At 38.8% G+C, this 17,480-nt stretch overlaps 2 protein-coding genes across 3 annotated transcripts; both read right to left on the bottom strand.

The window, feature by feature from the left end:
* On the bottom strand, positions 904-8,846 carry LOC109826495 (UPF0481 protein At3g47200-like). Its single transcript, XM_020393525.1, is given in 4 exon segments — positions 904-1,317; positions 7,390-7,447; positions 7,995-8,387; positions 8,450-8,846. Coding segments are annotated over 4 exon segments (984 nt in total). The 5' UTR covers positions 8,648-8,846; the 3' UTR covers positions 904-982.
* On the bottom strand, positions 9,948-16,737 carry LOC109826139 (heparan-alpha-glucosaminide N-acetyltransferase-like). Of its 2 annotated transcripts, none has more exons than XM_020393118.1 (13): positions 16,421-16,737; positions 12,897-13,034; positions 12,712-12,793; positions 12,522-12,598; positions 12,254-12,369; positions 12,001-12,100; positions 11,790-11,906; positions 11,613-11,704; positions 11,465-11,531; positions 11,301-11,379; positions 11,132-11,223; positions 10,470-10,617; positions 9,948-10,251 (listed from the first exon to the last, which is right to left on the bottom strand). In XM_020393118.1, the coding sequence occupies exons 1-13, from the start codon at positions 16,568-16,570 to the stop codon at positions 10,124-10,126; spliced, it is 1,386 nt and encodes a 461-aa protein (XP_020248707.1). In that variant the 5' UTR covers positions 16,571-16,737; the 3' UTR covers positions 9,948-10,123. The 2 variants fall into 2 exon arrangements, with proteins under 2 accessions (XP_020248707.1, XP_020248708.1); XM_020393119.1 differs by having other exon boundaries at positions 10,111-10,251; positions 10,474-10,617; positions 12,001-12,107; positions 12,261-12,369; positions 16,421-16,736.

Genomic DNA, 17,480 nt, shown 5'->3' on the forward strand with positions numbered 1-17,480 from the left:
AAATTCCTCCCAAGTTGAGATGGAATTTGTCGGTAAGCTATACAGCCATTTTTTAGCTTTGTTCTTAAGGGCAAATGGAATAAATCTAAGCTTAATCGCATCTTCGGTTAATTTTCTCATTTTAATCATAATACATACTTCCTCAAATTCCGAGATAAATATATATGCATCTTCTGTTTCATTACCTAGGAATTTGGGAAGCATGTTTATGAAATGCGGTCTAAGCTCAAAATTTGCTCCATTTACTTCGGGGAGTCTTATGCAAGATGGAATTGTATTTCTGGTGGGGTAACACATATCCTGAAGAACTGGTTGATTTGCCATTTCTTGGATTGGTTCAACACGGATTAAGCGATAAAAATTATCCCGAACCCAAAATTGCATACACCAAAACAATTTTTTTTTAAAGAAAGAAAGAAAATTAGTTTTTTTTTTAGGAAAGAAAGAAAGAAAATTAGTTTTTTTTTAAAAAGGAAAGAAAGAAAGAAAATTAGTTTTTTTATATGAGAAGATAAAGAAAAAGAAAAAATCCTAACAATAGTAATAGGTTTAACTATCATTCCTATTATGATTAGGAGTATCATCAATGATGGTGATGGAACCCTTTGTTTTTCAGGAGACCCAATAACGACGGTATTAGGATTAAATTAATGAAGGGATTAGAAAACTGTTATCCCATCTCACATCATTCTATTAATATTTGTAATCACTCGACGAAGGTTTTAAAACTCGTCGTTATTACATGCACATTAATGATGGTCAACTGGTCCCTTCACTAATTATGGTAGTTAAATACCAGATTTCTTGTATTGCCCCCCGAGCTCCGGCGGAGCCTCCTTCAAGAAGAGCGCGTGTAATACTGCAAGATTGTGTACACCGTCTGCAGAAAGGTCAATGGCAGAATCAAGAACACGAAAGCAGCCACCGAGTTAGCTAGCGGGCTTTTAAAATAAAAATGAATCATTTTGGCCCGCCACTTATTCTAACCCCTCGTGCAGTACTCATCCACACTCCGAAGCACGTCGTAGAGACCGCTCCCGGAGTCCAGCGACACATACCTGCCCAGGCTGTTGAACAGCTCCGCCACCGCCTTGCCGGTCCCGACGGCGTTATGTATAATCCCCTCAGACACCAAAACTGCGACGTCCTTGGCGGAGACCATGACGTCCATGAAGTAGACGTAGGACGTTATTGTGTTCCCGGCGTCCACGTGGAGGCGTTCGAAGGCCATGAGATTGAGGAACTGGCATTCTGTGGCGTCGTCGACGGTGATGGCGGGCATGGTCAGGACCCCGTCCTAGAAGTTAAGGGGATTATCTGAGAAACAACCACAATTCAGGGGGTTTTCTGAAATTCACCCAAAATTTTATTTATTATATGGGGACATGCAAAAAGATCTATCGAAGCTACTCATGTATGAAGCCTGCATAATATTAGTCCCTTAAATCTTTCAATTGTAAATTGGAACCTCAAATCATTCAAATATCTTTTAGGCTCTTTAATTCTCATGTTGTTTCAAAGCCGGTCCTCAAATTATCGAAATTGACAATTTGACATTAGTTACCCCCACCTCCAGTGGCGGAGCCAGGATTTTTAACATATGGGGTCCTAAAATTATTGATAATGTAGATTTTACGCACAAATTATTTTAATGACAAACTATAATTTAAAAACACATATGGGGTCCAAAAAAATCGTGAAAATATGCAACCCAGCAGACTCGAACTCTGGTGGATTACAGGGGTCCTGGAGTGTTAAACCACTGGGCCATTGCTGCACTTATGTTTTTTATATGTAATATCTGGTACATATTTAGATTTTACTGGGGTCCTGGGACCCCATTGGACTCAATGTAACTCCGCCCCTGCCTTGGGTTGAGCTTTTGAGATACAGGTGCAGAGTGTTAGGATATGTGAAGCCTAACTATCAAGCATGCCCTATACTTCAGAAGAGAGGAGGAACAAAGTTGGAACAGGAGGAACAGGATCGACGATGGAGAAGTTCAAGCAAAACGACGAAGGAGACAGTTTTCTGCATCGCGGTCGACCGGCCATGGCGCGGCGGTCGACCGACGTCGTGCACAGCTGGGTGCACAGGCCAGGAGCTCATCGCGGTCGACCGAGCATGGCGCTGCGGTCGACCGGCAAAAGTCCAGAGAGCAAGCCCAGCAGAAATTAAATGCAAGAAAAATAAATCTACTCTACAAATTAAAGTGCAAAAAGAAAATAAAAAGACAAGAAAATAAATCTACACTACAAGCATGAATTTAAATCTAACTAATAAGCGATAATAAAGAAATTACTAAAAAGAAATAAAAGAGAAAAGAAATGCAAACCTTTAATTTGCTCTTCATCTCCATCCTCATCATTCAACAAAGAGGAGAAAGAACAAATTTAAAGAGGGAAAAATTATTTTTATTAATTGCAACTAAAGTTACAATTTTTTGGAAGGCCTTCTCAATTAAGAGTAGCTCTCCTCTCCAAAAAGAGTTTACAAAATTTTTCACACCCTTAACCCCTCACTCTCTATCCCTATTTATAGTAATCTTCAATGAATATGAGCCATTGGACAGGGGGGTTGTGCATCCCCAACAATTGGTATCAGAGCGACCAGGTTCGGCGCGAGCGATTTGAGGTCACAGACAATGGGATCTGAGAAGGAAACATCTAAGATTGAGAAGTTTGATGGAACAAACTTTGGGTTCTGGAAGATGCAGATGGAGGACTACCTCTATCAGAAGGATTTATACCTACCATTGGGAGAGAAGCCGACAGATATGAAAGATGCGGATTGGAAGCTATTGGATCGAAAGGCCCTTGGAGCGATCAGGTTGACCTTGTCTAAATCAGTAGCGTTCAACATCAAGAATCAGAATACGACGGCGGATCTCATGGCGGCGTTGTCCAGTATGTATGAGCAGCCCTCTGCGGCGAATAAGGTACATCTCATTAAAAAGCTATTTAATTTGAGGATGTCCGAGAGCCAGAAATTCAAGGAACACCTGAACGAGTTCGGCCCACACTTGATTTTCGGCCCAAATGATTTGTGATTCAAAGTTCAAAACTGCAGCAGTACATCCGATCTTGATTCATTTAGTTAAGGAAAAATGAAATGCATCAGGTCCATGAGAGAAATTCTGCAGCAATGTCCACAATGAAGAAATTAAGTCCAAATCTTTGCATTAAGCCAAGTCCAATTCATTAACCACCGGCCCACTTCATTTGATTTTGAAAATCAAAAGAAAAGTCCGGCCCATAGCATTGATTTTCAAAAGAAGAGCTGCAGCAAGGATTTTCGGCCCATACAAACCCAGCAGTCCAATTTATTTCATTTGAAAATCAACCGGCCCATCTTGTTTAAAGTTCATTTGATCCAGGAAGGTCCGGTCTTCAACTCTCTGCAGCACACAGTCCAATGTATGCTTCATTTGCTTTAGAAAATGAAGAGTTGCAGCAATTTGTCCAGCCCATTTCTCCATTTGATTTTCAGAAATCCCACAAGCACCTTGTGATTTTTGCATAAAAGTCCAATTCATTTTTAAGCAACTAAGTCCAAATCTGGTTCCTTGCACACATGTGATTTTTAAAAATTAATTCTCTTATTTCTTCATTTACTCAAGAGTCTTTGTTGAGAGATGAGATTTTTGGGATTTATTCTTTATTAACCTGCAATTAAAGATAAAAGCAATTATTAGTGCTGTATTTATTCATATAAAATAGATAATGAGGGTATAAAATTATAATAAAATATGATTATCAAATACCCCCACACCTAAACTTTTGCTAGTCCTCTAGCAAAGAAAATAAAAAGAAAATCCTAACTCACTTTTGCAGGAATCACGGTTGTATTTAGCGCATACAACAAGCCTTTAAACCCCTAGGTTACCCTAGTTGACGAGTTATAGTCTCGTGAGGGTTTGCAGAGAATATACCCACAAAATTCGGTCAACTTGCAAAGTTAAATAAGTCAGTAAATAACAGATTTTTCTTGATATATTTAAACATTCTAATTGAAGCTAGTTAATAATCAAGAAAACGTTTTTATATATAACTCCAATGTAAATCCCCTAGAAAATCTTTTTCATTATAGCAATACAAAACCAAGTCAAATCTTAGAAATTTAATTAAAAAGTTTTGAAAAGAACATGCCAACTCTTTGTTTTAAATAACTTTCAAGTCTCTTGATCAAAAATTGTTTTTCAAAGACCATATATACAAAACAACAATATATAAAAACAATGGTTAGAGTTATATATATATATATATATATAACTCTCTAATTCTTGGTGATTGTTTTCTATTTTAACGGGCTTTCTAAGTGACCATTTAACGAGTTTTGGGCCAATGAATCCCAACCCAATTGGGCTTAGGTCATTAAGTATAGAGATACTCCTTGGGCTTAATTGCTCAGTCAACTTAGGCTTTATAAGATAGAATCACCTTGAATTTAAGAGTTTTTATTTATTTATTTTTTTTGGGTGGTGCCCATTTTTCGCACTCTTCTTTTATAAGGTTAGTTTTTTTTAATATATATATGTGTAAGTATATATAGTCTTTAAAAAAAAATGTATAAATCAAGATAACTTGAAAAAAATATTTTCAACTCTAAGTTAAGCATGCAAAAATTTCATTATTTTAAATAAAAGTCCAAGTTAAGGCTTAAGTAAAGTATACTACTTTGAAAATCATTTCTTAAGAAATTTATTTAGAGTTATCATAAAAAGTGAACTTAAGTAAATAACCAACTAGGGATTAGAAAATTTCAAATAAATTAATTTTTACTTAACTCTATTAATTTGGCAAGTGACAATATTTTTATAAATTTTTTTTAACAAAAAGTAAGAAAAATGCAACTAAAAAGGTAAAATAAAGAGGAAAATATGTATTTCTCACCCCCACACCTAAATTTTGCATTGTCCTCAATGCAAATTCGCTGAAGCACAAAGTAAAGCAGATAAAATAGAAGAACTTACAGTTGTTCGGTTGACAATGATGATAAGGATCTGCAATTACTGTTAGTATGAGGATGAAGAAATCAAATAAGAGGAAAAATTGTAAGTAATTTTTTTTTACCTATGTTACTTATTCAAATTTTTTTTTGTTTTATTTGGATGATGCGAGCAAGTGGGAGCTCGCCATGAAAGATGAAATAAAATCCTTGGACACCAACAATACATGGGAACTTGCGAAGCTACCAACGGGGAAAAAGGCCTTGAGCAATAAATGGGTGTACAGAATCAAAGAGGAATATGATGGTTCCAAGAGATACAAGGCCAGATTGGTGGTTAAAGGATTTCAGCAGAGAGAAAGAGTTGATTACACAGAGATCTTCTCTCCAGTAGTCAAATTGACTACCATCAGAACAATCCTGAGTATTGTTGCAGCTGAAGATCTACATCTCGAGCAGCTAGATGTAAAGACAGCTTTCCTCCACGGTGATCTAGAGGAAGAGATATATATGCAGCAGCCAGAGGGGTTTACTCAGAAGGGAAAAGAGAAGATGGTATGCAGATTGAAGAAGAGCTTGTACGGCCTAAAACAAGCTCCAAGGCAATGGTACAAAAAGTTTGATGGATTCATGCACAGGAACGGTTACTCCAGGTGCAATGCTGATCAATGTTGCTTTGTCAAGGAGTTTGACAACAGTTACATCATCCTGCTTTTATATGTCGACGACATGCTAGTAGCCGGTTCAGATATGACAGAGATCAAGAAACTGAAGAAGCAGCTGTCGAGTGAGTTCGACATGAAGGATCTAGGCGCAGCGAAGCAGATATTGGGAATGAAGATCAGTAGAGACAAACTCTTAGGCACACTACGACTATCTCAGGCCGAGTATATTAGACGGGTGCTTGAGAGATTCGGGATGAGTGGTGCTAAGGCCGTTAGCACACCGTTAGCTAGTCATTTCAGATTGACTAAGGAGCAGTGCCCCGAGACTGATGAAGAGAAAGATTACATGGCTAAGGTTCCTTATGCTTCAGCCATCGGAAGCCTTATGTACGCTATGGTATGCACGAGACCTGACATTGCCCATGCAGTGGGAGCTATGAGCAGATTTATGTCAGATCCAGTAGAGCAGCACTGGGAAGCAGTAAAGTGGATTCTGAGATACCTGCGAGGTACTATAGAAGATTGCTTATGCTTCAGGAGAGGCAAGTTAGTCCTGCAGGGTTTTGTTGATGCAGACTATGCTGGTGAGATAGACCAGAGAAGAAGCACTACAGGATACGTATTCACTTTGGGCTCTACAGCTATTAGTTGGGTTTCTCAGTTACAGAAGATCATTGCTTTATCAACGACAGAGGCTGAATATGTTGCGGTGACAGAGGCAAGCAAGGAGATGATATGGTTGCAGGGTTTCTTAGAAGAGCTGGGACAGAAGAATGAGAAGAGTGTCCTACATTGTGATAGCCAGAGCGCAATTCATTTGGCAAAGAATCCCGCTTTTCATGCAAGGACCAAACACATACAGGTCCGCTACCACTTCATAAGATCAGCGTTGGACGAGGACATGTTGGAACTTGTGAAGATTCAAGGAAGTAAGAACCCGACCGATATGCTTACCAAGGTTGTCACTACAGAGAAACTAAAGTTGTGTTCAACTTCAGTTGGCCTCAGCACTTGATGGAATGGAGGCCGTCGCCGCAGAGAGAGCTGAAAGAGATTGATAGTTAGTCTCCAAGTGGAAGATTGTTAGGATATGTGAAGCCTAACTATCAAGCATGTCCTATACTTCAGAAGAGAGGAGGAACAAAGTTGGAACAGGAGGAACAGGATCGACGATGGAGAAGTTCAAGCAAAACGACGAAGGAGACAGTTTTCTGCATCGCGGTCGACCGGCCATGGCGCGGCGGGGGGCCGACGTCGTGCACAGCTGGGTGCACAGGCCAGGAGCTCATCACGGTCGACCGAGCATGGCACTGCGGTCGACCGGCAAAAGTCCAGAGAGCAAGCCCAGTCTGCAATCAGCTTCGCGGTCGACCGCACATGGCGCTGCGGTCGACCGCCCAAAGTCCAGAGAGCTCGATCAGGAATAGGATTCGTCGCGGTCGACCGCACGTGGTGCGGCGGTCGACCGGAGTCGGGTTTTGGCCCAGTTTCGAATTTTAACCTGTTTTGTTTTGTTTCCTTTTTTATTGGTTAAACCCTTAAGTCTATAAAAGGGTTGATTAGGGCATGATGTAATGAGACGAAAAATAGTGAATTTTTCTCCTGCGACGGCCGTGGACGTAGTTTCTCACATTGAGAAGCGAACCACGTAAATCTTGTGTGTTTGAGATTGGTTGTTTTTCTCTCTTCTCTCCTAAATCTCTATTTCTAAATCGCATCAGGGGGTTGTGCATCCCCAACACAGAGGGTGGAGGCCTAGCCCGACTCCAGAGCGTACCGGTGGTAAACCCAATGAAATCGTGGACTAGCTGGTTGATCACATCATCATCATCATCCTAAAAAGTACACATGGACAAAAATGGTCTCAGCCTCTTTTTATTTATTTATTTATTTTTTATAATCTCAGCCTTAATTTTAGTTAGTACGATGGGACTTAAATGCAGAGGGACCCAATTTTAATTCAAAAATTAATTAAAGCTACTAGATATGTGGAGGCTCGATCGTAAACGACACTCTTGCTTTGACCCACGACAATATGAAGTTGGGATTTCTCGATGATTAGTCCCACATCGTATCTATCTCGAAATTATGTTTTTAAAATGTGACTTCTTATACCCATTTAATCTTGCTCTTTCTTTAAAACTTTTTTGAAATTTTTTGGTAGGGGGACGGCTAATGGAGCGTACAGATGCAGTCCAGCGTATGTGCATAGTTAACACCTAACTCAACCAACCTGAGTTACTAATTTAGACGGCCGGGTTACCAATAGAAGGACTACTTTTGAATTTTTTTTGAGAATAAGGATGGAATACCCCAAAGGTATTCCAGCCAGCTAGGACTACTTTTGAATTGACCAGCACGATTCCAGGGATGACTTCTTACCGGAGCTCCGCTAGTCTCCGTAGCAACCAACTTCTTCAGAACAAACAACGGCAATTGATTCTCAATCCTCACCATATCCATCATTATACGCCGCATGACATTCGACATCCCATGATCACTAAATATGGGATCAGTAGACGCATAACCACCAGTATAACCGCTCAGATAACCCTTCGAAAACCTCAAAACTGCCAGCATAAAACACCCATCGAAAAGCATCAGCCTCAAGAACTCCCGGCGCCCCCTCTCCTCCCTCCACCTCCCATCGAGACCCTGATAAGAGTCCATAAGCTCACCCGCGACCCCCTCGAGCGCGCTCATGAAGCCTCGCAAGGGCTTCTGAGCTCTCTCGAGGAAGTGGACGAGGGCCCGGCGCTTGTGGAACTCCATCGGCTGCACAGCTTCTCGTCGCCATAATGGTAGGGGCCGAAGGAGATGATCTGAGGCTTGTAGGCCTTGGGCTGCAGCTTCTCGTCGCCATAATGGTAGGGGCCGAAGGAGATGATCTGAGGCTTGTAGGCCTTGGGGTTGAGGTCTTTTATGAGGGCGGGAACCATGTAGATTGAGTGTTTCGTCCAAAGTTGGTCGAGCTTCCATGAGGTGCCGACGCTGCTTTCGATGTCCACCACCCAGCTATTGTCTGCGTTGGCCATCGTGATCAATGCAATTAAAAGAAAAGTTCAATTTTTTTTTCCCTTTCAATTAGGACCGATCCTTCAGCATCTTTGACTCCCGATTTAATCTCGACAATCTACTGCTCTTCTTCTGCTATTTAAACACAAATCATCATGTAATATTAAATGAAAAAAAAAATCATATAAGTGCATCATGAGATGAACCAAGAAAGCAAGCTCGAACTCTCACTTTAGACAGCAAAAACAATAAAACTTTAAAACACTAACAAACCGTAGGAATCAATCTTAATTACTCGGCTGAGGGCGACGGAGGTGGTAGAGCTTTTTATAACAGCTGGAAAAACATTATCCCTTAGACCTATTTATAACGGCTGGAAAAACATTATTCCTAATTTTATAATATTTTTTACTGTACAAATCTTTTGGTGTCCGTTTTCTATTCGATGCATGTATTTTGTAGAGCCCGCCACATTTTTGTTTGTACAGCAATGATTGCGGTTGACGATGGAGTCGTCGACAGCAAGGTTGCTAGAGGTTATCTGCTATTTTTTTTTAAAAAAACCCCCCTGCACTGTAGCAGGTGAGGGGTGTGGTTGGGAGTGTGTCCCAAGGTGTGCCCCTAGTGCTCCTTTTTTTTTCCCATATGACATGACCTACTGGTTGGATAAGAAATAAGTGAACCACCTAACTCTTAACTTTTCAGATTAGAATTCACTAAAATATCACGTCACTTACTTTTTAATCCCTCAAATTTAGTGGGCCCAAATACCATTAAAAAACATAAATTGATAGGTAAATTTTAGTTACTGTGCTTAGTGACAGTGATAAAGCCATTAGCTTTAGTAATAGTAAGTACAATAAAACTATGCAGAATTTGCTGATTCACACTAATAATAATAATTAAGGAAACGATTGTGTTAGGGGGTCCTCTGGGGAAATGATCAAGTTTAGGGATATTGTTGGCCACCCAGAAGTTCGAGGGTGCTTGGCAGGACAAAAGAATCAGGGGAGTTTTGTGAAATTAAGTGTATACAGTTAAACCAGCTCATATAATTTCAATAATCCAGTTTTTGGTCCAAATCAAAATATTTCGGAGATCACATATCACCTTTGCTCTTGATGTAAGAGGACTGATCCTAGCATATATACAACTGCAGTTGCAAGTGCCAGTTGCAGGCCCAAAATACCAAAAAATAACCAGGGAGTTGATCCTCAAGAAGAGGACGAGATGAAGTTTGTTCTCTGAAGAAATGACATTTGAGAGCTACTATGCTCTTAAATATATATATATATATATATATATATACAACACAAGTCAAGGATAACATGAATACTATATAGTGGTCTCTACCTCTCAAATAATAAGAACTATACAAGCTCAAGTTGAGCAATACTTTTCTTGCTGGTGGCTCCTCCGTAATAAACAGATGCATATACCTATGCCTATGTAGCCATTTTCTCCTAGCATATGCAAAGCTGAGGCCGGCCTCAAATCTAGCACAGCAAAAATTCTTCAGGTTTTGCTGCTGAGGATTGGCCAAAGACAGGCCTCACGGTCCTCCACAGGAAGCAGGAGCTGGATCCCCATCGCATGCTCGGCCTCATACTCCGATCAACCTCAACTGCAAAGAAGAAAAAACAAATAGTCTAAAAATTAGATATTGTCGCGGATATAGTAAGGAGAATTGAACCAAGATAAATAGAAGGGTTAATTGCACATAGACCCCCTGCAGTATTGTCGGAGGGTCTATCTGCAACAATGAAACTACAGATGGTGGTAAGTACAAGACAACGATAATAAAGCGAGTCTATGTGTAAATTTACCCTACATAGAACATACTTACGAGATTGTTCTGTGGCTCTCTCCAGTAGAAACCCTGGATTAGAACTGGCAAGACATTGCATGCTATTAGAATGTAAATCATCAGTGCGTGCATTCCCATCCATTCAAATACATAGGTTGGTCGCCTAATTCCATAGACATCAACCTATGGGTCGGGGACCATAAAGATTCATATTGTCAGTAGTAGAATTAAACTGATATTTAGGTACAATTCTAATCCAAATTTAACGATTTACTTTCTCAGGTCCAACTTCTATGTTCAAAGAAGAGATATATAGAGAAACTATCTATCTAGAAACAAAAAGTTATTATAATGTGATTTCTTGGCGCATGATAGCATTGATGCGCGCATTATACAAAAATAGTAACTTATTGCCATTTTGATGAACGAAAAAAAATAATGTCAAACTATTGAAACTATTTCATTTTTTATGCTTTATGTCCACCAGATCATATCCTCGATATAGATTTTTAACTTAAAATGTGAAATCTTCAAAGTTGGATTGTATCATCTGCATGTTGGATCAATAGTAGTCTAGCTCACCTCATATACACACGCATAACATATACATATGCATTTCCAATAAGCAAACAGGTTTAACTTGGCATGAAAGAAAAATTCATAAACTTTTATCTGCAAAAAGAATTAGAAATCGCACCAGCAAATATATTCCTGCAAAAAGAAGCCCAGCTGCACCAGTGGTGAGGCATGTGTAACTAAGCGTGTAGAGAGCCTTGTTGATATGCATCCCTAAAAAAGAGAAGTTTTCAATTTAACAAAACCATTGCTTATAAAGCAAAATACAGCTGGATGATCGAGCTTCGTACCGAAGAAGTCAAGTGAGAAGGCTAAAGCCATAAGAGAGAAGGATGGAAGGGTCCATTGTACAATCCTCTCTTTGTGATCCTACAATTGGTCTTAGAAATTAGATTATGAGTTTTTTTTCCTTTTGTTTTTGTAGTAACACAAAAAACAATATGATCAAAGGTACCTGAAAATGAACGATAACATGCCCAAATTGCAACCCAATCAAACAACTAACAATTGCCATCACAGTGCTGTAATAAAAACATAAACATGTAATTTAGTTAAAAAACGTAAATATCAATGTAAGAGCCAAATATGATAAGGAATTAAACCTTAAAAGCCCTTCAGGATCAAAAGAGGCTTGACACCATGAGGGAGCATCTGCTGGAAGAGGGCCATTTGAAGGAGAATTGATGCTGCATTGCTTTAAAAAGAAGGGAAAAAAACATGGTTGTTATGATGCTCGGGAAAAATAGGGAAAAGTATGCAAATTGCAAAATTTTACCAACCTCAGTTCTTGCATAAACAGGGCGTTTATATAAATGTTGAATGCCCATTATCTTACGGTCTATCATGCCAACAGCATTGCAAGCAGGACTTGTGTCGCCTCTAACTCCACATTTCACCTGAATGTAATAAAATATACTATTGGTTAACCAAAATATAGATCAGAAGAGACAAACTAATATTTGCAAATGCTGAGGATAGAAAAAAAAATACCGAGAATGATTTGATTGCACCTTGCTCTCTTATATGGTACTCCCAATCAGGAACATACAAACCATACAAGAGAGTGACATAGATCACGGTAAGTATCAGAAGCAGAATATTAGATTATTCAATATCCAGATAATCACAGATGCTCTTGATGAGATGAAATTTCATCATTCCAAATTTTACTTCATACACATGAAATAAATCCTCAGATATGTATGCACAGTGCCTCATAATACTTGAATAAACTAAGAGAAAAGGAACATACGTTTGATATCGGTATCTCCTTAATAGGGACCATCCAGAGAAAACTTTACCGTCATTTCTGAGCCAAATTTCACATATTGCTGCCAAAAGGTATGCTATTGCAATTCTCTACAAGAAGTGCAGTGTTTTTAATAAGTACCATGAACAATAACATATTTTAGAAACTAAATCAGGCACATTAACAACTTAATTCATAAACTAATACAAACTGTAGAGTTGATGATCCTAAAACTATTAATAAGAGAGATTAAATAAGCTACCTGCAGTACACCCATCAGGCGAATACTTAAAATATCAACACCATAAGTTAAATTGTGGACACCGTGAAAGTAACCACCTGATTTTTAAATATTAGAGAATGTATCAAACTTAAGATAAAACTCAAATATCCTAGAGAAGAAAACACATAAAACTTTTAAATATAATAAAAATTAGTGATTAATTGTTTACCTTGGAGCACAACACCAAGTACTAACAGCTTAAGTGCTCGAAGCATAGCCTTCTTTGTCGCGGCGGCTCTATTTGACACTCTCTGCATGGGATCAACATCAACTAGTAAACTTGGAAACTTGTATAGAAAATGAAATTTAAGGGAAAAAAATAGAACGCAGGCGTATACATTTTTATCCATATACCTTGTATGCAAGTGTTAGGGCTACTCCAACTATAAACAAGAAAAAGGGCATGACAAAATCAGCAATAGTTACACCATTCCATGGAGAATGATTGATTCTTGGGAAAATTCCACCAGCATCATCAACCAGAATCATAATCTGCAATAGAAAAAAGTATGAGAAACCCCTAGAATAGTAAAGTAAATAATTCCATATATTTGCAACAATGGACTGATAATTACACGCATGTTCTTTCCATGTTCAAGATATAAATAAGTACACATGGAAAGACCCCAATATTGGGCATAAAAAATTGCAGATAAATGTTGCTCATATTATCAGTAGCCTACGGTCAATGAGTTTGATATCACAATATGGATTGTCCTGAAACGTTGGAAATTAAACTTTCTCTAAATTGTTAAGCATATGAATTATCCATCTCTTGGTGATCATACCTGCTTTCTAAAAAAGTTGATGCACGATAGTCGTTTAATATTTTTCTCATTTGTTAACTAGGTTAAATGGACGGTTGACTAATCATAGACGTATCGAATCACATAATCAAAAAAAGGAAGACTTTAATGAGTTAGGCAATTTCTTAAAAGTAAGATTCACTCTGTTCCTTCTTTCAAGCAGAACCTTCTACAGGCAAGCCAATTAACAAAATCTCAAAGGACTTGTTTAATAAAAGAATGATTTTAAACATCTACTGTACAGTGCTTGATGACTGTTAACCACAATCCATGTTGTAATTTACTACTGCTATAACTATCTGAGACTTGGAAAAATGTTAATATCATGTAAAGTAAGCAAGTTTTATACAACAGGGTTAGTCGTGGATAGGCCCCCTGTAGTATCCCTGTTGTGGAATGATTTTTTTTATTTTGACTCCTTTACCCTCAAAAACAGAATATTGTTTAAATAAATTATTCAAGAAGCCTTACAAGTTGATTGAGATATTGAATTTTTATGAATATACCTTCTTTTTTTTTTGGCACAATGATCCCATAACATTTCTCCGAATTAACTATGTGTCACTTATGCTTGACCAAACATGGAACTTAAATCATCTTACTCTCGATAAGAGAAAAACCCCTATTTGCTAGGTAGTTCAAGCAAGATTCGATCTATTTCCTTCTTTTAAGCTTGAAGCACCTCCTACAGGCAACCAGCTAAACAATGACAGACCCCCCATTTTTTTCTTGCAAAGATCCTCATCCCACTTTCTTTTATCTCTTGCCTTCATTCCACTAGTAGCTAATTTAAAATATGGTCCAAACTCTATAAACACATAAAAATTTGGCACCTTTGGACCACAATGAGAAGTCAAAAACTAGTTTATCATCAGCCCCTAGTACTCAAGCATGTTATTTGCTTGTGATTAGGATCCCATAAAGCTAAGCATTCCTCCTTAAAAAAAAAGGCATATGTAGCCTTTTATCCTTGGCAATCACAAAATAAATGCGTATATAACTACCAAAACTGTTCCATTACTGGCACACGGTAGCTTCTGATTAAAGTTGCTCCCACCCAACCTAAATAAAAATCTTTACTTTTAAGTCCAACCGACTCAGGACCAAAAGCAGGAGTAGAGATAAACGTGTAGTGCACTCAAAGCACCCATTTCTCATCCACAGGTAGATCTATGAAAAGAAAAGACACCAAATATTGAATAAAACAGTTCTGAGGTGTGCCACACAAGATCAGACCAATTCAAATGCAATATACAAAGGACAACTTAGTAAATTTGATTGATGGATGGTTGCTTATACTCGGCACCACTACCAAGATAATCGTCGTACTTGTTCGCGTGTATTGTGAAGGTATCGGTCTAGGAGAAAAATTATATCAGAACACTCTGCGCGCAAGTGAAGTTTTTCATCTACTCTTTTCGGTAACGGCTCGAAATACACAATTTATATGCGTCCATTGGATCATCATTCTCAAATTTGATTGGTGACAGATTTTCTAATTTCATTAGGCCAGTTATGTTGTTTGGTAGAAATCTAATAAAATTACAATAAAATGCATATGACTACGTATAAATTTTGTAGGATTATGTGGGCCCTATGTTTATGAGGTTGGCAAATGCGAAAGGGAGCTGAGGGACTTTTGTCTTTCCTATGAAGGGAGCCTCACATGCTTCGGCTCCTCCCCTTCAACCGATTCCTTGATAAGAGTGCTGCTACGGGGACCCAAAATATGGAACCAATGGAGGGGACAGGTGAAGTGTCTCCTCCCTATTGCATAATGAGTTGGCATGAGTTGGCATGACCAACTCATTATGTAATAGGGAGAGGACACCTCACCTGTCCCCTCTCTTGGTCTCATATTTTGGGTCCTTAAATCATTTTCTCCTTGATAACCAACAGCACAATCTATGAGACACGTGTCAAGGATCCAATGGGTGATGGGCTCGCGGTGAACTCGACCGCATTGGACTTCAGATAGTCCAAAAACGTCAAAGGTTTTCACGAATCCCCTTGTGTTTTTATATGCCATCACAAAAAAAAAGGGATGAAATGATAAAGGTCCACTGCTGTTGGACCACATGATGACCATAACCTACACGTGGCAGCATCATGGTCCACATAGCTAATGAACCCAAACCAGTTGTGCATATAATAAGTAGCTATTTTTTTAGGTTTTTCTTATTTTTGCAATATTTACAATTTCTAAATTACAGTTTGCATGCTGTTTATTTCATCTATATTCCATTTTTCCTAATATAATAACAAAATTCATCACTTCTGTACCGCTTTTGTGCAGAAAACCTCATAATTTTGCGACTTTATGCAAAAGTAGTATAAAAGTTATAGTCTGGCTGGACATACTAAAATCATTTACTCATTTTGTTTACGGTTGTAATTACAAAATGATATCAATTAATATCGAAGCAAATACTAGCTTAATAAAATACTCTTAACAATCGCTATTCCTTTCTTCTAGTTGGAAGTAAAGTTATACGACTAGAACAATATTATAACTTAAAATAAAGAAAAAAAATAAAACTATATATTGAGAAATTGGAAGAGAATAACGAATAACAAACAGGACTAACATGGAAAGTTGCAAGGCGCCCCAAACACATGGTTGGCCCACAGGCAACACTTTCCGGCGGAAACAAAAATGAATCTGCTATCTCGATAAACTGACACCCATCATGTTGCAAGTAATTACGAAAAAGCCATGCACAGTTGAAAACTTGAAAAGGCAGCGGCGCAAAAAATAATAATAATAATAATATCAGCCGAAATTCGGTGACATTTTCGGGAATATCATAAAAAGGCGCACCAACCGCGCGCCTCTCTCTCTCTCTCTTCGGACGGTGAAGAGGAGAGAACGAATGATTACCGGTGACCGAATTCGATTCGATTTGTTAGATATTTCCATAATTATTCAATTTGAACCTACATTATCCGAAAACACATTTTTTTTTAAAAAAAAAAATTTGCAGAAAATCCTCCTCCCGAACAATTGTTTTCATATCGAATTTATCCGTTCACTAGTAAATTAGTTTTTAAAAGCATGATCGAGTATCGTACCGCCACCGTGAGTCCTCGGAAAACGTCCGAGCGAGCCAGCCGCTCCGGCTTCTTCGCGGGCGGCGGCGATGGCGTCGCCGGGCCTTTCGAGACGTCGATGGCCACGCGCGACGCGCTGATCTCTCCCTTTATCGGCTCGTACCTCGCCATTACGGAGGAGCACGCGCGGGTCGGGGGGCGGGGTCGACGCGGAACAGAACCGAGGACGACAAAAATCAGCGGCGCGCGCGTCAACGAGAGGAGATCGAGAACGGACGGAGGCCCTTTCTCTTCTCCTCGACCGATCGTCCCTCCTTTTAATTTTATGACCGCGGCCTCCTCGACCTTTTATAGTGGGGGAGGTCGCCTTTCACGTTATGACGGGTGAAATGACCTTTCTGTCCTCGGTTTAGTTGAGACGTTCGGAGCGCGATATCGGGGGAAATTAATTAATATGATGATTAGAAATGTTAATTAAAATACACATAAACGTTACGAAACGAAATATAACTAACGAGCACTCCGCGATTCTACTTTTGGAATGTTATTAAAAGGAGGGGCGAACTTTTTGGGTGATTGTGATAATAATAAGTATCGCTTAATGGATTATACCTATGGTTATCTGGAGGTTTTATTTTAGAAAAAATATCAAGTGGGGTATATGTGGAAAAAACTTGATTTGCTTAATTAGAGCGTTGGTGGGTAGGAAATTGGGTGAGCGGATGATGGTGCGTTTTTGTTGGGTTTGTTTAGGAAGGAAGAANAGTACTTTCTAACTTTTTTAGAAATTTCTGTGGATTTTCTTTTTCGGTAGTTGTTTTAATATAGTATGCGAATTGAAGGATATTAATTGGGGATGATGAGGACACAATAAAGTGGTAGGCCTTTTATGTGTCTACCAAGTACGTTGTATTTATAGCACGTATATCTGTTGATGTGATTAGTACGTGGTTATATTCCCACATCGGATAAGATAAGGAAGAGTCATGTGTTTAAATAGGAGTTTGGTTCAATACCTAATAGCTATAGTTTTTTGGTTAAAACCGATTCCTAACTTTTGTTTAAGGCCCATCAACTCTAG

Source organism: Asparagus officinalis, chromosome 10, assembly GCF_001876935.1.
Source record: "Asparagus officinalis chromosome 10, Aspof.V1, whole genome shotgun sequence".
Taxonomy (NCBI): Eukaryota; Viridiplantae; Streptophyta; class Magnoliopsida; order Asparagales; family Asparagaceae; genus Asparagus; species Asparagus officinalis.